Genomic DNA, 24,012 nt, shown 5'->3' with positions numbered 1-24,012 from the left:
GAATCTCAATCTGAATATCCCTAACGGCGGTGGCTTTATGAATGTGAATTACATGAAGAAGCATACGACGTCGTCTGTGGTGTACACGCAGCACCCGATGAATCCAGAAAGTATGTATATGGGTGAATCTTCTTCCTCATACTATCCCAATCCTAATTATTCCATTAATCACAACTCAAACACTTTTTATCCTATGTATAATTACAATAATGGCTATTCCAATTATGGCGACGAAGGTGGTTATTTTAACGGTTCTTCGCCGCCGGCGCCCTACGGAGGTGCATATGGTGGATAAAGGTTGTTGATGCCGAAGAGAGGGCGAAAGATCGGGCAGTGAATTTGTGATTATATTAAAATATTTCACCAAATTTAATATTCTTTGAATGTTCCAGACAACACTAAAAAAAATGAATTTTCAGTCAAATAATTTGTGATTATATTAAAATATTTTACCAAATTAGTGACGGATTTGTGACGGATTAGTTTCTCCCAGTTAGTGACGGATTAGTGACGGATTTGTGACCCGGTAAATAAAACCATCAAAAGTTTGACGGAACCGTCCAAAATGGACCAAATGTGATCCGATTTCAAATGTGAGGGACCGAATAATTCAAAAGATAATGTTTTGGACCAAAATAAAAAAAATGTAATATGTTAAGGACCAAATTGAGACTTTAGTCTTTTATGTACAGATGGACTATTTCACACACTAACAACGTAACTTTTTTTCATATTATTCTTAAATAAAAATAAATAAATAAAAGTTATGCGGCTAATTCATTTGTAAGTCAAAACACATTTATAATACAATGTATTAATGAATGTACTAGTATGTGTTAGTGTGTACATTGACAAGGTGCTAAACTATCAAATGGGCAACAAAAGCATAAAGTATTTCTTTGCTCTTTATTAACTTAATCAATATTTGATTTTGATATTGTGCTGAATTTAAGTTATGGACTTGTACTACTACTATGCTCTCCAATTTTTCAAGAAATTGCTGTTGACAAAAGGGTGAATGATTCACATGTTTTAATACCATTTGATGAACCGTAAATCACATCAAGACCTCCACTAAACTTAATTAAGTGTACCAAACACTAGATAATCAAAATTTGACATTTTGGGGGTTGGCCGAAATTAACGGCCAAGGACCGTTGTTGTGGATGAGGAGGAAGCTGCCGAGATGGCCCACAATGTGGCTTATGAGGTGTCTAATATCACGACCAATGGCATGCGAGCATGCCCTACACGCAACATTATATGGATGTTTTTCGAGTTTTATTTTTTAAATTACGTTGAAGAAATTAAATTAAAGTGATATTGGTGTCTAATATCATGAAATTTTTTAAAAATTATTTTTTTTCTATAAACTCTAAACTTGACATATAATATTACGAACTTAAATAGATGTTAAAAATTTTCAACCAACGATAAAATCCGGCAACCTTTCATTTATTATCACACCACATATGATATGATTACTACTGAAAATTTATAGGAATGTGATTACAAAGTCTCTAGAAGTTAGATACAAAGGCACATACTATTATTCGTAATAGAGGGAACATCTTTTTAAGTCCACGAACTTTGGCAAAGTGTCATTTTAGATCTGTGAACTTTAAAAATATCATTTTAGGTCCGTCAACTACAAGTTAATATCATTTGAGGTATTTTGAACCCTTTTCGGGCGAAAATGCCCTTAAGGCCTTCAAAGGGCACTTTGGACGATTCTTTCGTCACTCATATTGCGTCAAAGACCTATAGTCCAACAATTTTTTTTACTACTATTTAATTCAATTACCATCCAAATTGAATTTAAATATAATTAAAAATTGCCGTAAAAAATATGTGTTAATTTTTCAATTATTAGATGACCAATTATTTAAGGATAGTGAATTGAGACTTGATACTTTATTTTATTTTTTCAATGTAAACTGCATTTTAACAACTTACTATAGGTGATTTGTGAATTATATTTAGTTTATTTGTTTTGAAATTAGATAGCTATTAATTTGGATTGTCATTCGGATTATTATTTGTATGAGTTTCAGAATGAAGATCAATTAACATCCAAATTGAATTTAAATATAGAAATTTGCTGTTAAAAATTGGTGGACTCTAGGTCTCTGACTCAAGATGAGTGGCGAAAGAATTGTCCAAATTGACCTTTGAAAGTCTTAAGGGTATTTTCGTCCGAAAAAAGCTCAAAATACCTCAAATGATATTAAATTGTAGTTGACGGACCTAAAATGATATTTTCAAAGTTCACGGACCTAAAATGATACTTTGGCAAAGTTCGTGGACCTAAAAAGAGGTTCCCTCTTCGTAATATTATATGTCAAGTTCAAAATTCATGGGAAAAAATAAATTTTTGAAAAAGTTTTGTGATATCTCTGAATTTAATTATATAGTAACTCTTTTACTTTTATACTGTCATTCCAACGACTCTTTAATTAGCTCTTTAAATTTTCTTTTTTCTGAAATTATTCACATTCTATAAATATCATTTTCGTCACCTCATTTAACAATTACCACCACTTCAATCAATCTCTTTCTAATAGGTTGTGTTGATGTGAATTTATACAGTGCTCAATCAATCTCTTTCTAATTGGTTACATCGATATGAATTTATACACTCTACTATCTACTCTATTACTAGCTCAACTCATGCACTCTTGTGTATTTAATTTTCGATTATGTATAGATAGCTGACAAAACACTCGTTCTAGATTGTTGAACTGATTAGTTTTCTTCATATGGGCCGCCGCGTTAGTTTTCGACTGGAATTTAGTAATTGTATTCATTCCTTAGAATATAATCCTATTAATATTATTGTAACTACTAAATCTTTAATCTAATAGCAAAATTTTGATATTAGTTACTATTATCTTTGATCTAGTTATTTTTAACAGTTATTTTTAACGTTGTGACGTGATTTAAGTATCACCATGTTACAATTGCATTAAAAATTTCTTTCTAATTTTAATTTATTAGTATTATTTCTTATAATTAGGAGGAACTTTGAGTAAAAAGTGTTGTTCCGCCATTAATTACATAGAGGTCCCGATTTATTGAGTAACTTCGAGAACTTGCTGATTCCGAGCATGGGAATTAGTAACGATATGTGGTTTCTTTCCAACACAATAAAATAAAATAAAATAAAAAAATCAAATATCATGCATATGTATAATGTGCATAATCAAAATATGGGCCAGTTGCATTTAAATAAAATAAATGCAAGGACCACAAGTAGGCAATAAAGTACGTTGCGCTATAAAATATTGCACCGGTATTAAGAGCATCCGCAACGCGGTGCCGTCGCCGTTCCTATGCCGTTCCGGAGGAACGGTTTCGCGGCGGCACGCGTTGCAGCGTGCGTTCCGTCGCCATTCCGTGCCGCCACCGTTCCCATGCCGTGCCGCGTTTCGTTCCTCCGGAACGCGGAACGAAACGTTCCGCCACGCGCCGAGGCGACGTGGCGGACTCCCATTCGACGCGTGAAGCCCACTCGCTGCCCCGCGAGTGGGCTTCGTCCCGATGACGCAATAATTCATTTTTTTTAAAAAAAATTCGAATTTAATAAAAAAAAAATAAAATTTTTTTTTATTAACGGTAATGAGACCGTTAATTTTATAGCCGTTTTTTTTATTTATTTATTTACTCTATAAATACTCCTATTTCATACTCATTTCAATCACAAACACACATCTATTTCTCTCTATTTCCACCCCAATTTTCATCTCAAATCAACTCTATTTTCCTTCTCCCAAATTTAATCAAACTAATGGATCCTTATGAACAAATGCGTCAAATATTGGAACAATCACTTGAAGAAGATCGACGACGGGAGGCGGAAGAAGCCGCTCCGCCCCAACGTCGCTCCCGTACGTACATCCATCGTAACCGGGAGGAAGCCGCCGCAAGGTTAGTACGCGACTACTTCTGCGATAACCCGGTTTGGGGAGATACGTACTTCCGTCGCCGTTTCCGCATGGGGAAACCGTTATTTCTCCACATCGCGAATACTTTGGCAGCCCGGGAAGAGTTCTTCCAGGAAGGGTTCGACGCGGTCGGACGTCCCAGCCACACGACGCTGCAGAAATGTACTGCAGCAATCCGCCAGCTTGCGACTGGACAAACGGCCGACATGTTCGACGAATACCTCCACATCGGAGATAGCACTGGGCGAATGTGCTTGCTCAAATTCTGCAAAGGCATCCGGGCAGCCTTCACCGACGAATTTCTCCGGAGGCCAAGCACGGCCGATTGTCAGTTCCTTCTCGACCTTCACGAAACAGTGCACGGATTCCCAGGGATGCTCGGCAGCGTCGATTGCATGCACTGGCAATGGAAGAATTGCCCGGTGGCGTGGAAGGGGTCCTACACGAGCGGCCACAAAGGTGCCCACCCAACCGTTATACTCGAGGCTGTTGCCGACTACCGCCTTTGGATCTGGCACGCGTACTTCGGGGTCCCCGGGTCGAACAACGACGTAAACGTGCTCAACCAGTCCGACCTCTTGACCGAAGTTTTGGATGGTAAAGCGCCGGCCATCAACTTCGTCGCCAACAATCGGCTTTATAAAATGGGGTACTATCTCGCCGATGGCATCTACCCGAAGTGGCCTACCTTCGTGAAGACGTGCAGTGGGTCTGCGAACCCAAAGCAGGCTCTTTTTGCGCAGAAGCAGGAGGCTGCTCGCAAGGATGTGGAGAGGGCGTTCGGGGTTCTCCAAGCGCGCTTCAACATCATCAAAGCCCCGGCTCGTACGTGGTTCATGGAGAACATGGTCGACATCATGTATACGTGCATAATCTTGCACAACATGATTGTCCAAGACGAAGGACCCGAGGCGGGAAATTGGTTCGACCCCGAATCCCCCGGAAGCTCAACCGCAAGTAGTCCGCCTCGAAGTGGAGCGCATCCGTCTATACAAGAACGGTTATCTATTCGTGCAAGGACACGCGACTCTAGCGCCCACACCCAACTCCAACATGATCTAATTGAGCACATTTGGGCAAACTTTGGCGGATGAAATTATTAAAATTGTGTACTTTTATTTTTTTATGATTTTAATTGTGTGCTTTTTATTTTTTTAAGTTTAAGTTGTAACTTTGTTTTAATGTTGTGTGTTTTTTAATAAAATGTGTTTGTTTTTTTAATTGAATTGAGTTGAAATTAAAAAAAAATGAAATTGAATGAATAGTAATTTAAGGAACGGTTAAGGAACGGTTAAGGAACGAGGGTTGCAGGTTCCGTTCCTTAGTTAAGGAATGGAGTAAAAAAGTACAGTGGGGCCCTCAAATAGTGGTTTAAGGAACGGTTTAGGAACGGTATATGAACAGCGTTGTGGATGGCCTAACCAAAACGTAAGGTATATAGATTATAGACTATATATAGACTATAGAAGTCTTAGCAATTACTAGGATAGACTATAGAAGTCGCAGCAATTAAATAGGATCTAATAAAATAAAACACCTGCAAATTGACTATAGACTATAATTATATAGGGTATAAATGAAAACCATTTGATTGTTGAATATCTCTCATTGACATCTATAAAAAAATGAGATTGTATGTTTTAAAAATAGTAGATTGAAATTTCGATTTGTATTTGAAAATATTGCAATGAGTAAACGATACCTTAAAACAACGATGAGTTCCAAGGTCCAGTATAGTGGGATAATATTATGCATTTTTTGAGAAAAGAATAATTGACGTCAACAAATAGCTCGTAAGTCACAAAATGCATAGAATTGATTGTGTCAAATTTGATTTATGAAATCAAATGGTCAAATGTAGTAGTTTGAAGGTTTGGGTCACCAAAATTTTCGGACTAATTTTAATTGCAAAAAGATTGATATGTTTGTAATGTTCTAAAAATTACTCCAAAATGAGTATTTTATAAAAAAAAATAGTGATTTGAATGATAATTATATTTAAATAAATTTCAATATACTAGTAATTCTCTTCTGTGCGCACTTACAAACCTGCACGCACCCACCATGCTTGAAGGCCGGGTCGATCCAATCCTGACCCAACCCAACACACAAAATTGCCCCAAACTCATTCCATGATACAGACCGTGATACATTTAACAACATTTGGAATGTAGGAGTATAAAATTATTGTCACTGTTTTCTAAAAAAAGAGTTATCATTAATCACTAAAAATCAAAAAGAGTATGTCGGGTCAGTTATATATATACTTCTTTCGTCCCAAGTTACTTGAGTCGTATTTCATTTTGGGTTGTCACAAGTTACTTGAGTCATTTATCTTTTTAGTTAAAAATAAAACATCTAATTACACTTACTTTATTCTTTCTTTTACTTTATCATCTATCATCTCTCTCTTACTTTATTCTCTCTTCTACTTTATTTAACTCACTAAACACAACTTTCTTAAATCATGTGCCGAAAAGAAAGGCCTCAAGTAACATGGGACGGAGGGAGTACTACTTATTATTAAGAAATAACAAAACATAATATTTATTCCCTCCGTCTGCCATTTATAGTCCTATTTTGACTTGACATGAGTTTTAAGAAATTGTTTGAATTTGTGAAGAAAAATGGAGAAATGAGTTAGTGGAAAGTGGGCTACACTTTTAGCTATTGGTTTTATAATCAAAATGTGAATATAATGAGTTAGATGAATGGTGGGTCATCTTGCCTAAAATGAAAAAAAGCAAATGGTACTTTAAATTACGAACATCCTAAAATAACAAAATAAAACAATTTTTTTGAGTAAATAGTACTAGTAAATATATACAATAGGAGTATATGTTTAGGGGAATGTATCTATTGCTCTAAACATATTGCTCTAAAGTACCATTTGCTTCATAGTAATGTTTTCTTTTCAACTTTTTTGTGTTGAACAAGGGTTGATCTATTGCTTTTTTGAATAAAACAACCGTGTACGTAACTGATAATATTAAAATTCGAATACTAATATTAAATCGGCGGATTTGACGCATCATCAACACCAATTTGTTTAGATATACTACTTGCGTTGACTTACTAGATTAATAAAGAATAATTATTAGTACTTTTTTATTTCGTCTAGTTATTAAATTTAAGCAAAATATATACCTTGGAAATGTGGTTTTGAATCTTGATATATCTAACAAACGTACAGTAAATTTTAGGAAAAATAAACTTCATACTAGCTTGATAGTTCTTTATTGTTTTCTTTATACAAATCAAACAAACTTGCAATCAAGCGAAGAATACCAACAAGAACGAATAGGAGAGTCAATTATAAAGTGTGATTCCTAGCTCAATATTTAAATGAACATATGTTGGTTTCACAACTCGTACTATTATACTATGAAATATCCCAAATTTTCCTTGAGTACTTATGCCCCACCCACAAAATTTTATACACAATGCAAGTACATTATAACTGTGAATTGAATTATTTTTGTCGAGTGAGCTTTTGATAGCATTGTTATGTCCATTTCAATTATTGGAACCTTCATAGCACATGCATGTTTTTTATAGTCTAAATTATTAAAAAAAAATGAAATTTGTTCAAATTTTAGTTCATTTTATTGGTATTTAATTTAAATTTTTAATATTTTTGTAAATTGTTATGAAATGATTATTTTAAATTAATTCATATTTATAAATTCATTTTCAATATAAAATATTGAAAAATTCAATTTTATAGCTATAATCTATGTACATTTATCACTTCTCTTTATGATTTTCTTATATATACATACAAAATATGCATTTTATTATAGTTGGAAATCTAAATTATGAGAATAAAGCGGAAACATCTTATACGGCTATACTAACTACCCTAAAATTCAATTTCACATGTGAATTGCAATTAAAATTTTAAAAATATTCGCACCACTTCTTCTACCAAACTTATTCCTCTCCTACCAATATTTCCGGTTCAGTCGAATTGACAAATTTGACCTTCTCCCAAATTCTTACTAAATCCATTATTCAATTTACATAATAAACGGAAAGTAATTAATGAACTCTATCAATAACCACAAATACTTCAAAATTTCTCAATTTATAACCAAACTTCAAATCTAGACTGTCGAGTTTATTCAAGTAAAAAATGAGATAACTAAATTCTATAAGGTAATGTTCATAAAATGTTGGAGTTCAATTAAGAATTTGGTCAAATAACCGTAATCGAACGAACTGCCAAATCTTCTTAGGGTTGAATTTAATCTAATTTAATACTACTAGTAATTATTATTAATAATACTAAGAAGTAAGAATGCATACACACAGATACACACATACACATTTGATTTCCTTTTCTCGCAAGAAAAAAGCAGCAGAATCCGTAAAGTAAACCCCATAAAAACGCACAACACACAGTAAAACGAACAGCAGAAAGAGCACCATTTAAGATCAGCGTGTTTCACAAGCGATTTTCTCGCAGATCTTAGTTTTTTTCACACACTGATTTCCTCCTTATCACGTTCCTCTCAGATCTGAAATTCGCATCCGTACTACTACTACTACTACTATTACTGCACTCGCACACACATTGCGGTACAACAATCCTTCTCACAATCGTCTCCCAAATTTTAACCAATTTTACGTATTTAACCCGATCGCAGATCTGGTAAACACCTTGCGATGAGCTAAATTCGTATCTGAACGCGTTAACGTATTGATCAAATACGCAATTCTACGTATATAAACTGCGAATATTGTGATTGACAAATATATATAGGCGTATAGGTTGTCGGCATTGGCGTATATAGTGTGCAGTGTAATATCTGTTGCTATGGCAATGCAATCGGGGGCTATGGTGGTGCCTGATAAAATCCCGGTACAATGGTACAACCACCAGCAACAGCCGCCGCATTATCAGGTGGATGAGAGGGAGGGGTGTTTGATGTGGCTGAGAGGTGAATTTGCAGCTGCCAACGCGATAATCGACGCGCTGTGCCACCATTTGATGGCGGTGGGTGAGCCTGGGGAATATGACGGTGTGATAGGGTCCGTTCAGCAGAGGAGGTGTAATTGGAATCCAATTTTGCATATGCAGCAGTACTACTCGGTGGCGGATGTTGTTTATGCGCTGCAGCAGGTTGGTTGGAGGAAGCAGCAGAAAGTGGTGGGGTTTGAGGGGGTTGCGAGGATGGCTGGAGGAGGAGGAGGAGGAGGAGGGAAGGAGTTTAGGAGAGGAGGCAGGGGACAGAGAGGGGGACTTGAGGTGCAGAATTTTGGTGGAGAGATGAACGGGAAGGATCTCAACAATGGCTACTGTAAAAGCAATCTGAAAATGATTGAGAAACTGGATGAAGGGGACAAGGCAAAGGTGGAGAAGAAGGAGGATACAGAAGGTAACAAACCAAATTGTTTTCAATGAATTTGAGTGTTTGTTTCTGCGTGTACAAGATTCCTTTAAATGTGAATGCTTTTCGTTGGGAAGCCAACGAATCTGTTTTACTTGTTATTTTGGTTTAATTAGTAGGTTATTTATTTCGAAACCAATCGGCAATTGGAAATTTATTGGATCTGATCAGTTATTAATGATCCACTTTTAGTCTGGTGAAATATGAAATTGAATTTGGCTTCTTGTTCTCTTATGAGATTAATGGCAATGAATCCATCTTTTATGTATAAAAAGACATCAAGTATGCAGCTAACTAAATACTCAACAGGGAAGTCAAGGGGATGGATTGCAAATTTTGTTGATTTATATGGAAACTATATGAGCCGGAAAGTACTTCCTCATTTTATTGGCTAGTTTTTTCTTTTTCGTATCATTGAAATCTTTCTTGTTTATGTTCATGAATGTGCATTCAAATTTGTAGATTTTTTTTTTCTGAAATCTCTTGGATATTTGTCCGTTGCACCATTTCCTGTTGTCTGGCAAACCACTGGGGTTCTACGTATCGCATAATATGCTTATTTTGAAATGGCCTAATTCTCTCGAGGCGCTTTATGATTTTGTCCCTGCTGAAAAATCTGACACGTCTGCTTTAACATGTCATTTGTACCACACTTCCTGAATTGGCTTAATTAGTTTCCTAATGATTCAGGAGAATCTATAAACTTTAATGTTTCAATTTGAATTCTCTCTTCACTGTGAAGTGTCTTCTTGGAAGTTAATGGTTAGATATATCACACATGTGTGTCCAAATTAAGTAGTGCCCTTCTTGGTCCTAAGTATGCATTCTTCGTAATTAGGTTTGCTATTCTATCTTCCATATATTAAAAACACTTATCTATTATGGTAAGAGGAAAGGAAACGGAAAAAAAAAATCCTCTGATGGGTTACTTTTTGCTTATGTATGAAGTGACGGAACTCGATGAAAAATCTGAAGAAACTGGTACAGCAACAACACAGAGAAGTACACAAGAAGCTGTTGCTCATGCAGATGCTGAGGCAGAGGACAGGGGTACTATTTGAAATCCAACTCTCCATATCCTTTTGGCTATACTTTTACCGTTCCAATATCTTTATAATTTCTGTGACCAAAGGCGAATTGATTGTAGGATTAGTTTCCAGTATACAAGTGCTAGCTATTTAGAATGTCTAATATGTCCATATGTTTAACTGAGATTTTGGATAGGCTATACTTTGGTAGCTGACCAGAGTACCTCTTATGCGTGTTTGAAATGCCATTTAAGTTTAATCAATATCATGCATGAATATGTTAGCAAGCAAATAAAAATAAGGTTCAGCATTTGTAGGTAGCTATTTTCTTGTAATATAATCCCATTCCTGTTACTTCCCCATTATCAGGGTCTTGCAGTGTGGATGGATCTGGATTAGTCGAGAAATCGAAACTTGAAGTTTCTCCAAAATCTTTTGTTGCTTCTGAGATATGTGATGGAATATCAGTAATCTCCTTCACTCATCTTGTTATCATACATTTATTTTCTTAATTTAGATGAGCTCAGTTGTCAAGACATTATTGCGTTTGATAATTTGAATTATAGGTTAATATAACTGAAGGACTGAAGCTCTATGAAGATTTATTTGATGATTCAGAAATTTTAAAGCTAAATAATTTGGTACATGATTTGAGAGCTGCTGGGAAGCGAGGGCAGCTGCAAGGTAAGTTTGGTGGTAGCTATTTGTGGCACAACCTACAAAACTAAACATATTTCTCTCTCTCTTTTTTTTTTTGCTTTTTTCAGTCAAAGTGTTATCAAATTTGAGCCTTTGATTTGGAATGGCCCTTTCATAACTTGGATTGGGTGATAAATATAGATGATGTTCTTTGAGATGGTTAAGCATTTGGTTTCATTTAACTGTGTCTTGATGGAGTTTTTAGGCTGATTTTATCACCATTCAAAAAATGTCTGTGTTAGGCGTAGCAGTGCTAGTGAAGTGGTGTTAGACTTTATTCTCTGCAACATCTATATTGCACATAGTTTGAAGTAAGATTAACAAAAAGAAAATATATAGTGAAGCTAGGTCACTCCCTTTATGAAATGCTGATTAAGTTGACAATCCAGTTAAATCTACATGCAATTCATGTAGGAGAGGAACAATTATGTTTCCTTAGGATCGTTCTTTAATAAGAGATTTGAGAATCAAAGTAGCATTTTGGTGTCCCAGTAGACTGAGTCATGTTGTATTCTCTTTGTAAATGAATGTTGGGATAGTTATAATCACCTAATAGAAGTATAATATTAGATCATGTAATAGATTTTTTTTTCCTGAGAACTGAAAAGCCAGTGTTGCACATTTGATTGAACTGGGCTTACATTTTAGTTTATTTGCAACTAAGATCACCAAAAATTGAAAGTGAAATTGAACTTCATTGTTAACTGAATTCTATTTTAACCAATGGAGTATAAAACTGATGGAAAAAATTATTACTGAAATCCTAAGTGGTTTTTTAACTTCTGTGATTTCATTGTTTAGTAAAAATGGAAATGTGGAATTACTACTTATTAAAATATGTGTACATTCATGGTGAATAATTACTATTTGATGTTTTGATTAATGAGCTGAATTCAGAAGTAGAATCCGAACTGTAATCCAATCATACTATAAAGGGGTTATATGTTGCACTGTGTTTCTACTCATACAAATAAATTAATATAGGTTAGATTGCTTCCAGAATGACTGAACTTTAATGATTACATTAATAAAATGTAATAATGGTCGAAATGTATGATCTCTGATTTTTCACTTTTCTGTTCAACTGGACTGATTTACACATTTATGGGGTCTGAAATTATATCCATTTTGGTCTTTCATATGTAAAGTGCAGTCAAAACGAAATGATCATGCCTGTGGCGGCTGTACGTCATGCAGCCTAACTAGAAACATTTTGTCATTAAGAGTTTGGAAAGGTGCTTGTGAAGACAATATTCCAGCTTGTAAACTGTAAACAGAGTAGTTGGATGCACACCTTAGCACAAATGTCAGGACTCTGGCATTAAATTCCCATATATTCTAAGATTGCAAGCCTAAAATATCAGATGTGTGATAGGAAGAATCGTGCATTCAATTTTTGCCACTAGAACAACCAGCAAGAATGATCCTAGTTACTAAGATTCAAATTTTTGTCTGGTAGAATCTGGGTACCTAGAGATGTGGGAATTAGCATGGTGACGTGAGCATGTTCCTTTATTCCAGATTAGATTGTCTCCTTGTATTTAAATGGGTAGCTTTTTATGGGGATTCCTTTTGCTCTCTCAGTCATTCCATCAGCCTACTTTGTTTTGGTCAAACCTTGACTTCAGTTGAAAGCCAACTGAAAAGAGGAACTGTCTGTCAAACCAATGCGCTTCCTTCCATGTTTGCTCTTACTTCTACATTTGTAGATGAACTGGAATTGACAGAAGTCTTAGATTGTCTTCACTGAAATGAGGAATAGAAATTGTCCCATCAAGCTATGCACTTTCAACATTGTCTTAACCAATCTTTTCTGGTCCCGACTCGTAAGGAGAATGCATTGATCTTTTGTTTTGTTGTTTCACGTTGAAAGCTTTGGAAAATAATAAAACACTCTACAGAATCTGGACGATTATTTTCACCAGTAAATGTATGAATGATGCTCAACATCGAGTAAACATTTGCCCATCCAGTCGTTTTGGGCACCAATTATTCTTCAAAAGCAATTTTTTTTTTTGTTCCACTGCAGGTCAAACTTTTGTTGCTTTAAAGAGACCCATGAAGGGACATGGAAGAGAGATGATTCAATTGGGTGTCCCCATTGCAGATGCACCTCCTGAAGATGAAGTTGCTTCAGGAACTTCTAGAGGTATGTTCCACAGCAAGCATGAAGATTAAGCTAGTCTTTCATTCTGGTAGTGTGTGTGTGTGTGTGTGTTTGTTTGTTTGTGTACCCACCCCTCTACATGTTTATTGTTAAACATGTTCAATAGGGTTATGATAAATTTTGCAGATCCAAAAATTGAGCCCATCCCGGTGGCGCTGCAAGATGTTGTTGAAAAGTTACTTAATAAAAATGTTGTTAGCACCAGACCGGACTCAGCCATCATTGATATCTTTAATGAGGTCACATATTACAGTAGTGCATTCTATGTACTATTAATTATCTGCATGGAAGGTGACATATCTAATTTGCTTCTTTGCACTTATAGGGTGATCACTCACAGCCTCATATCTGGCCACAATGGTTTGGAAGGCCTGTGTGTGTAATATCCTTGACATTGTGTGAGATGTCGTTTGGTAAGGCAATGCCAGTGGATAGTCCAGGAAGCTATCGCTGTGCTTTGAAACTCTCTCTTGCACCAGGGTAATTGCAGATATCTTTTCTTTTTCGAATAAATTTTCTTTACTTCATTTGCTGTTATTGCATACAATGTAACATTCAGGCATGCACGTCTTTCTAATCACCCGGCCTTGATAACTTGCTTTACGGGGTTGATGATTGATTAGACAACATGATGTTCTTCTGCCTCTTATGATTAACATTCATACTTTGTTCACTATGTAGGAACTGTTCCGTACTAACAGTTTGTAGTTACAAGCAAAATTTGTCATTTTTTGGTTTGATATATTTTTTCTCCTACTGCTGTTCTTGTGTAATTTTTTTCTTGCTACTTACAGATCAACTATCGTAATGCAAGGGAGATCTGCAGATGTTGCCAGGCATGCGATCCCGTCCCTGCAGAAACAGCGAATGCTTGTTACATTGGTGAAGTCGCAATCTAAGAAAACCATTGGCGGTGATGCTCACCGTTTTGTACCTCCTTCCACCACTTGGACTCCACCCCCTAGCAGGTCACCAAGTCATATTCGCCCTGGTGCTGCAAAATATTTTGGCCCTGTACCACCCCCTGGCGTATCACCTGCTCGTCAGCAGCTACCCCCACCGAATGGAATCCAAGTCCCACCAATGTTTGTATCTGCCCCTGTAGCACCAGGCATAGCATATCCGGCACCAGTTGCTCTCCCTCCTACATCTGCTGGATGGCCTGCAGCTCCTCCTCGGCATCGTCAGCCTCGCCTGCCTGTCCCCGGCACAGGAGTTTTCCTTCCATCACAGGGCTCCAGTAATTCATCAAATCAGCCTGCAGCAACTGAAAACAATAGCATGGAGACGTCAGGCAGGGCAGAGGAGCACAATGCGGGGAAATCAAATGGTTCTGGATCATCCCCAAAAGTTGACGATGAAGCCACAAAACAAGAGTCCAATGGCGGTAGTGACAAATCGAAGGAAGAAGAGCTGGAATGCTCAGGTGGGGCAGTTTAGTTAGAAAAGCAAAGAGAAGGTTGGAGGCTTGATTCATGCAGTGGCAAAGGAGTTGATAGTTGAATGAAAATGTAAAGAGCGGAAAATACTAGGATATTTTTGGTGATGAGACTTGTAGTGATGGGTGGAAGGAGATTTTTCATTTTTGGCAATGTATACTTGGACATTACATGGAACATTTCTCGACCATTGAATTAAGCCTTTATTTTCTGGCTTATGTCTCATTACATTTTTAGCTAGTTCTTCTGCGTATTTGCTGCTTTTATGTGTTCCCCATCTCTTATACTACACTTTTTGCATTTTCCAAACTCAAGCTGGGCTTCGCATGTTTCTCATTTGCATAAATTCTTCTAATTGTTGAGTTTTATCCAGGTGTTGGTATGTACACAGTTGGAATTTCATATAAACCCTTCGTCTAGATATCAAAATATACTAAGTTATTGTGAATGCATCAAAAAGAATAAATGTAGTACTATTAATTCCCCATTAGTTGGAAATTGATTTTTCAGAAAAAAGAATAAATGTACTAGGTTCATCTACTTGCAATATCTATCTAAATACGTTCCTCGAATAACTGGCTTGGTCCCCTTGTGTTTACAAAAACATGAGAATGTAGGCATAAATTTGGTGAAGAAGTAAATTTTGGTTGCTATAAAGAAAACACCATGGGGCATTTGAGGGGGGCTGTTTGGGTGTGAAGTTTTGGCGCAATAAGTCAAGATAGTTAGTTTTGGTGTCGCCTTAACAAAAAGCAGGTAGGGCAGCTCAAATCAATTCAACTCATTATTATCTTGGTCTGTGGTTAATTATCATTTCCATCATTATCAACAACCTATGTAGTACTGCTAGGTATGAATACAATAATTACAATTCAACTATGTGCTACCACTAAAGGCCCTTATCATGTAATGTTCACAATAGAATTAGAAAATCAAACACAATTTTCTCCTGGTTATTTCTTACGTACTCTCCTCCCTGTGAAAATGAATTCAAATCTTGAATGATAGTAGTACAAGTTTAATGTTTGTTTTTAAATTTAATAATCAATTTTATATAATACTAGTATGATTTAATAGCTTAACACGTATATTTCTACTCCAAATTGACTGACATTAAGATGTGGTCTCAGCTAAGTAAAGAACTACTTCAATACAGGCGTGACAGTTAGCCGTCCAAAGCATAAAAATAATGTTCGAAATAGAATGAACTTTAAAATGTCTAAATTGAGATAGTAAATTAAATACGGAGTATTACTATTTCTTCAAAAAAAATAAAAACGTTCAAACTTATTATTTGTTCATTAGTTAATAAGCGTTTTTAGTGTATCATTCACAAATCACAATCATGAAACTGCTAAATTAAATTGGCATGGATTAATGTGTGCGTTAACTGATTATTGGATTATCAAGGTGAATCGACCAAACAATATCAATAACAAGCTTGAATGAAACAATGAAAGAATGAAGAAGATATTGAGAGAAGAAACCGAAATCTTATTCAATAAAATCAAGAAGTGTTTTACAAGAGTGGATTACACTTTACAATGAGTTAATTGCTCTATTTATACAAGCAAAGAACTCAAATGAGTGAATGAGAGCTTCACTCAACTTGTGCGGTTACAACCGCAAGCTCCAACGGCTACTAGCCGTTAGTTCAACTACTATTTGAACTACACTTCTTGTTCTTGTGTTGTGTCTTCGTGCTATGCTTCCATGCACCTCCATGCATCCGCATTGATGTGATTTAGCCATCTCTCAACAATCTCCACCTTGGCTAATCAAAAAATGCTCAGAAAACTACTGCATGTAATCCCACGAGCCTGCAGCAATACTGAAAATTTTCTTTACTCAGAGGTTTGGTAAGCATATCAGTAGGGTTGTGAGCCGTGTCAATCTTGATCACCTTCACCCTGCCACTCTCCACCTCATCTCTTATGAAATGCATCCTTACATCAATGTGTTTGCTGCGTTCATGGAACATTTGATGCCTTGCAAGACACAATGCCCCACTGTTATCACAGTGCACTGCTATACCTTTCTGTTGCACTCCAAATTCACCTATGAGTCCAAATAGCCATTTGCTTTCTTTTACTGCTGAAGTCAAGGACATATACTTAGCTTTGGTTGTATATAAGGCAACCACATTTTGCAGACTTGACTTTCAACATATGGCTGATCCAAACAAAGTGAAGATATGTTGGAATCGTGCTTGGTCAAATGATTTTTGACTAATAATAAATATTACAAGACATTTAATTTTGTGAAATTAAATGCAATAACGTCGATCTACGTTCCGAGTAGATGACCGTAGTATATTCATTTTCTCAAATCCGATTCCCGGTGAGTGAGAAATAATATATTAAAGTTGGTCACAATAAAGCTAAAAATGAGCTATGTGAAAAGACTAATGGATTAATTAACTAAGTGTTAATTATCCCACATCGGGGATGATAGACTTCTTTGATGAAGTATTTAATCAGATGAATTATCATGTGTGATAATTATCGTGGAATAAGACGGGTGACAGAGCCCACACGCGCGCACAAGCGCGCACCGCCGCCGCCCGCCCGTGACCCGCGCACCGTGCACCGAGTGCCTGGTGCCTTGGCAATTGGTCTTTGGGCTGTTCTTTGGAGCTGGTCGTTGAGCGTGGTTCGAGCCCCGCTTGTTCTTTTTAGACCACCCCAAACTCCACGCTATCCCCGACGGGTCCTGGTCCATGTCATGGTCCCGCTGGACCCCGACGCATGACGGGAGACAAAACGTTCCCGCTGGACCCCGACGCACAACGGGAGTTGAAAGGTCCCCGCTGGACCTCGACGTATAACGGGAGATGAAAGGTCCCCAATGGACCCCGGCGGTCCATGGTGTATCCCGTCGTGTAGCATGTCCAGGTGCGTCGTGTCTCTTTAGCTCCCACTGGCTATTGCACCAGTCAATAACCCCCGACGGTTACAGTCAAGCCATCATGGTACACATAATGGCTGTTGACTCCATCAATGCCCTGCAGGTGGACTTGGCCTATAAATAGGCATGCATCCTCTGCATTCTAGACATAACACAACACAAGCATTTTTTGCATACTCCCTCTCTGCATAACTTCCCGTCGAAGCTCTGCCCCCGCCTCACCCCCGTTCGCCGGAGCTCTGTTGCTAGCGGTGCTGCTACTCCAGAGACAAAGCCGTTTTATCTTTGGGGACGACAAGCCAAACCGAGAGCACTACCGGGGCGTATCTCGTCTTGCGGAAAGAGGACTCCTCGACTCGGCTTACCGTTTTCCACAACATATTTCCGTGTAATTGTTCAGTTGTTTAACGTGTAATTTTCATTGTTTTCCTTTCCTTATAATTTTCGCAGGGGAAGACTTGTATCTCACGTTTTCATCAACAATCGCAAGAAGAGATATTCTTGCCACTAAACGACTTTACACACACCAACTGAACTGAAATCAACACCTTTGCTTGTAGATGTCGACTGACCAGTCTACCGCCGCTGCCACCGTTCCATCCACCGTGTCCCCTAGCTCCCATCAACACGTCGTCGTACATAACGATGATTCCGACCCCTGGCTTCTCAACTTCTTCATCAACAACCCCGTGGGTGTTTGACAACCCCTTCGGGACGGTTACCGGATTCACCTCGAGTGGAACGGTCGGTTCCACTTTCAGTGGTTCCATTAGATCCTTCAGTGGGTCGAGTGTCGGGGCCTTCGGGCACGGCACGGGTGCTAGCTCCTTCGGGGGCAGCATGGGTGCCGGATCCTTCGGGGTCGGCACGGGTGTCGGATCCATCGGGGTCGGCACGGGTGCTGGATCCATCGGGGTCGGCACGGGTGCTGGATCCTTCGGGGTCGGCACAAATGCGGGGGACTCCATGCTCCACGCAACTATGGGGGTTACTGTGTCCCAACCAATTGTTAGCTCCTACGGGGGCAACGGACTTGGTCTCTTTCATGGGACAACCTCGGCACCAATGGCACCAAGGATGATGCCACCCGCTGAGAAGTCGTCGAAGTTCACTGGAACGGACTTCAAGAGATGGCAACAGAAAATGTTGTTCTACCTAACAACGTTGGGCGTCGTGAACTTCCTCAAGGAGAACGAGCCAACCCCGCCAAGTGAGAACGAGGCACGCGTTGAGATGTACGTCGAGTATGACGCTTGGCGCAAAGGAGACTATCTTTGTAAAAACTTTATTTTAAGTTATTTAGATGATAGTCTCTATAACGTGTATTGCACTATTTACACGTCAAAACAAGTGTGGGAAATGCTAGATAAGAAGTACCGTAGTAATGATGCGGGTACTAAGAAATTTGTAATAGCCAAGTACTTGGACTACAAAATGGTCGACTCCGGACCGATCATGGACCAAGTGTAAGAATTCCAGCTGATCATCCACGACCTCGCCGCCACGGGAATGGCCCTGCCTGAAGCCTTCACGGCGGGCACGGTCATTGAAAAACTTCCACCCGGCTGGAAGGACTTCAAGAGCTACCTTAAGCACAAGAGAAATGAGATAAATCTTGAAGACTTGATCGTGAAGTTGCGCATCGAGTCAGACATGCGCAAACGCGATGGTTTGGCTAAGGGCCATGGCCCACATGTTGCTAAGGCCAATCTGTTGGAGCGGGGCGGTCCATCCAACAAACGCTCCCGTCCAACTGCAAAGGACAAGGGCAAGAAGAAGCAGCCTGCGAGGAAGGTTGAAGGCAACTGATACAACTGTGGCAAACCTGGCCACTTTTCCAAGGACTGCCGCAAGCCGAAGAAGAAGTCGGCTGCCCACGTTGTTGAAAAGGAGTTCAAGGACTGGGATGAAAGTGACCTTGTTGCTCTGGTCACAGAAGAAATCAACCTTGTTGATAACTGTAATAATGGAGTGCTCATTTCAGTTGGAAGAAGCTCGGCTAGAAAGGAGTTCGGTAAGCTCGGCTTACCGAGCTGGAACTAGCCTGGAACTAGCCGAGAAGAAGAAGAAGGCAGAAGTCGGTAAGCTCAGCGGTAAAGAAGCTCGGTATGGAAGCTCGGTATGGAAGCTCGGTAAGGAAGCTCGGCGTTGAGCTGGAATGAGCCGAGAAGGAAGAGTTCGGTTGTAAGCCGAGAAGGAGTTCGGTATTGAGCCGAAGAAGGAGTTCGGTCTTGAACCGAGAAGGTAGAAGCAACCTTGCCGAACTAGCCGTTGGAGCAGCAGTTAGTTAGCTGAGATGTAGCGGTTATTCTTCTTGCTTTCTTGATTCTTCTTGTAGTTAGTTAGTAGCAGTTGCTACGTGATTATGGAGCTTTAAATAGCTCACCGTGTATGTAGTTTAGAGTAGAGTTTAATCAATAAAGAGTTTTCCAGTTTTCTCTCCAAGATTATCATCTTCAATACTCAAAGTGTGAGTGTGTGTGTTTCCTGCATTGTGTGATCTCATACAACAGTGAGTGTGTGTGTGATCTTATTGAGTGTGTGAAAGCCTTGTGTGCGTAAATCCCAACAAGTGGCGCCGTCTGTGGGAAAGGGATATTGAAGCTGATTTGCAGAGGATCAAACGGCTTCAGAGATGGCAGCAAGGCTTGATGCAGAGAAGTTCACAGGCAAGAATGATTATGGCCTGTGGAAGATGAAGATGAAGGCGGTTTTAATTCAACAAGGCTTGGCGGCAGTTCTTGCAAAACCAGATGAGAAAGGAAAGGCTCCAGTGCTTGATGAAAAAGCTCAGGCAAAGATGGAGGAGATGCAGCTCAAGGCACATTCTGCAGTGATTCTGTGCCTTGGAGATAAGGTCTTGAGGGAAGTTCAAGAAGCCAAGACTGCGGTGGAGATCTTGGACAAGTTAGATGAAGTTTACTTGGCCAAATCCTTGGCTAACCGGCTGTATCTCAAGAAGAGGCTGTATGCCTATAGTTTTTCTGGAGATAGGTCCATCATTGAGCAGCTAGAGGAGTTCAACAAGATCATTGATGACCTGGGATCTGTTGATGTCAAGATCTCAGATGAGGATAAGGCCATTCTCACATTGAATGCCTTACCTAGCTCGTATGACCAGCTAAGTGATGCAATTATCTATGGAAGAGATAAACCTATCACCTATGCAGAAGTCTATTCAGCCTTGATGGCCAAAGAACTCCAGAAGACAGCCAACAGAGGCTCTGCAAGCTCCAATGTTCAAGCTGCAGAGGCCTTGAATGTGAAGAAGTTCAAGAAGCAGAACTTCAAGAAGAAGTTTGAGGGCCCTAAACCCTCAAGTTCAGATGCTCAGAAGGAAACCAGAGCTTGCTATTGGTGCAAGAAACCTGGACATTTGAAGAAAGATTGTCATGCATGGAAGAGAAAGATGGCCTCAGAGGGACACAATCAATCTGATTGTGTGGAGAGTGCTGATCCCCCGGCTCAACTCATGAATATCAGTGATAGTGGGGTCAGTCATAGGTGGATTATGGACTCGGGGTGCAGCTTCCATATGTGCCCCAATAGAAGCTGGTTTCATGATCTTCAAGAAGCATCGGGTACGGTTGTTTTTGGTAATAACCACATTTGTCAGATCAAAGGAATAGGGAAGGTAAAGCTAAGCCTACAAGATGGCTCTATAAAGATCCTAACTGGGGTGAGGTATATTCCAGAAGTAAAGAGGAACCTCATCTCATTGGGAATGTTGGAACAGAAAGGGTTCACCATATTGATGAGTCAAGGAAAATTGTTTGTGAAATCTGGAGATGCAGTGATGATGGAGGCTGACAGAGAGCATATTCTCTATTATCTGAAGGCTAAGGCTGTTGATGGAGAAAGCAATGCAGTGTCAGATGATTCCATAATGCTATGGCACAAGAGATTGGGCCACCCAGCCGAAGGAAGCTTGAAAGAACTCATCAAGAAGGGTCTGATCTCTGGAGATTTCAACAAGATGGACCCCTGTGAGCAATGTATACTTGGAAAGGCTAAGAAGGCACCCTATCCTACAGGTATTCACTCTTCTACAGCCCCTTTAGACTACATACATAGTGATCTTTGGGGGCCTTCACCGGTGTGTTCAATTGGTGGAGGAAAGTATTATCTAGCTATCATTGATGACTATACAAGGAAGTTGTGGGTATATATTCTTAAAGAAAAATCTGAAACACTCACAAAGTTCAAGATATGGTGTAAGGAGGTTGAGCTAGAGAAGGGTAGAAGTGTTAAATGCTTAAGGACAGACAATGGCCTAGAGTTCTTGTCTGCTGAGTTTGATCTGTTTTGTAAAGAGAAGGGTATGAAGAGGCACCGGACTGTTCCTGGTAATCCTCAGCAAAATGGTGTTGTGGAGAGGATGAATAGGACAATCCTAGAGAGGGTGAGGTGCCTACTTCTTGGGTCTGGTTTGAGCAGCAGATTCTGGGGTGAGGCTGTGTATACAGCAGCCTATCTCATCAATAAATGCCCATCTACTGCCCTGAAATCTGAAACTCCTGATTACATGTGGTATGGAGCTCACAGTGACTACTCAAAATACAAGGTGTTTGGGTGTGCAGCCTATGCTCATGCTAGGCAAAGTAAGCTTGAAGCTAGGGCTCTGAAATGTATCTTGCTGGGGTATCAGAGAGGTGTTAAGGGGTATAGGCTCTGGTGTATTGAGCCCGATAAGCAGAAGGTCTTGGTGAGTAGGGATGTGGTGTTCTTGGAGGATCAGATGCCATTCCTGAAAGATAAGCCGGACTCCAATGAATATGAGGGTGATTTCTTCAAGGTGGAGCCTGTGGGGGTTGGCCTAGGAGCAGGTGGAGTCATTGACTCAGGGAGTGAGTCTGATTCGGATAAAGAAGAGGCTCCAACTCAGGGCAACCAGGCTGGTGAGTCTATATCAGACTCTATCAGGGACTATCAGCTTGCAAGGGACAGAGTTAGAAGAGAAACAAGGCCACCAACAAAGTTCTCTGATGTTGTGTATTATGCTCTGTGTGCAGCTGAAGGTATTGATGGTGCAGATCCACTCACATATAAAGAAGCTATGCAGAGTAAAGATAGAGAAAGATGGATTGAAGCCATGAATGAGGAAATAGAGTCTTTACTCAAGAACAAAACATGGATTTTGGTGGACAAATCCAAGCTGAATACAGATGGAAAGGAGAGGAAGCTGATCAGTTGCAAGTGGTTGTTTAAAAGGAAGGTAGAAACCACTGATAAAGACAGAATCAGGTTCAAGGCAAGGCTGGTGGCTAGAGGCTTTACACAGCAGGAGGGAATCGATTTCAATGAAGTGTTTGCACCTGTTGTGAAGCACACTTCGATTAGGATTCTATTGGCTGTGGTGAATCAGCTGGACTGGGGGATTGTGTTCAATGGCTGGGAAGGTGAATCTGAGGAGGTTGTGCAGGGCTATTGTGATGCAGACTATGCTGCAAACCTGGACAACAGAAAGTCCCAAACAGGTTATCTTTTCACCATGTTTGGAACTGTAATCAGCTGGAAGTCAGGGTTGCAAAGTGTTGTTGCTCTCTCAACAACAGAGTCAGAGTATATAGCTCTCACTGCAGCTGTACAGGAGAGTTTTTGGATTCAGGGAGTGATTTCTGACTTTGATTTTGACCAAAAGACAATGGTGATTCATTGTGACAGCAGCTCAGCTATGTGCTTGGCTAAACATCCGGGTTTTCATGAAAGGAGCAAGCACATAGACATAAAGTTGCATTTCATTAGAGATGAGATTGAAAAGGGGAGAGTGAAGGTGGTTAAGATTAACACCTTGCACAATCCGGCTGACATGCTAACAAAGTCTCTAGGTAGAGACAAGTTTGATCATTGCAAGAAATGGATCAATGTTTGTGCAAGAACTGAGATGAGCCCTCAGGTGGAGAATTGTAATAATGGAGTGCTCATTTCAGTTGGAAGAAGCTCGGCTAGAAAGGAGTTCGGTAAGCTCGGCTTACCGAGCTGGAACTAGCCTGGAACTAGCCGAGAAGAAGAAGAAGGCAGAAGTCGGTAAGCTCAGCGGTAAAGAAGCTCGGTATGGAAGCTCGGTATGGAAGCTCGGTAAGGAAGCTCGGCGTTGAGCTGGAATGAGCCGAGAAGGAAGAGTTCGGTTGTAAGCCGAGAAGGAGTTCGGTATTGAGCCGAAGAAGGAGTTCGGTCTTGAACCGAGAAGGTAGAAGCAACCTAGCCGAACTAGCCGTTGGAGCAGCAGTTAGTTAGCTGAGATGTAGCGGTTATTCTTCTTGCTTTCTTGATTCTTCTTGTAGTTAGTTAGTAGCAGTTGCTACGTGATTATGGAGCTTTAAATAGCTCACCGTGTATGTAGTTTAGAGTAGAGTTTAATCAATAAAGAGTTTTCCAGTTTTCTCTCCAAGATTATCATCTTCAATACTCAAAGTGTGAGTGTGTGTGTTTCCT

At 39.3% G+C, this 24,012-nt stretch overlaps 1 protein-coding gene across 1 annotated transcript; it reads left to right on the top strand.

The window, feature by feature from the left end:
* Positions 1 to 8,275: 8,275 nt before the first annotated feature.
* Positions 8,276 to 14,906, top strand: LOC121772342 (RNA demethylase ALKBH10B-like). The gene is made up of 8 exons (XM_042169404.1): positions 8,276 to 9,325; positions 10,286 to 10,387; positions 10,735 to 10,832; positions 10,932 to 11,049; positions 13,094 to 13,213; positions 13,358 to 13,470; positions 13,557 to 13,711; positions 14,026 to 14,906. The coding sequence occupies exons 1-8, from the start codon at positions 8,764 to 8,766 to the stop codon at positions 14,669 to 14,671; spliced, it is 1,914 nt and encodes a 637-aa protein (XP_042025338.1). The 5' UTR covers positions 8,276 to 8,763; the 3' UTR covers positions 14,672 to 14,906.
* The last annotated feature ends 9,106 nt before the right edge of the window (positions 14,907 to 24,012 follow it).

Source organism: Salvia splendens, chromosome 16, assembly GCF_004379255.2.
Source record: "Salvia splendens isolate huo1 chromosome 16, SspV2, whole genome shotgun sequence".
NCBI lineage: Eukaryota > Viridiplantae > Streptophyta > Magnoliopsida > Lamiales > Lamiaceae > Salvia > Salvia splendens.
This window is presented reverse-complemented; position numbering and strand designations above follow the sequence as displayed.

What these genes read in the sequence shown, in the direction of transcription:
- LOC121772342 (XM_042169404.1), top strand. Translation starts at nt 8,764, where the DNA reads ATGGCAATGCAATCGGGGGCTATGGTGGTGCCTGATAAAATCCCGGTA. An exon ending in GAAGCGAGGGCAGCTGCAAG is followed by an intron (nt 11,050 to 13,093) that starts GTAAGTTTGGTG and finishes GTTCCACTGCAG; the next exon opens with GTCAAACTTTTGTTGCTTTA. An exon ending in TCATTGATATCTTTAATGAG is followed by an intron (nt 13,471 to 13,556) that starts GTCACATATTAC and finishes TTGCACTTATAG; the next exon opens with GGTGATCACTCACAGCCTCA.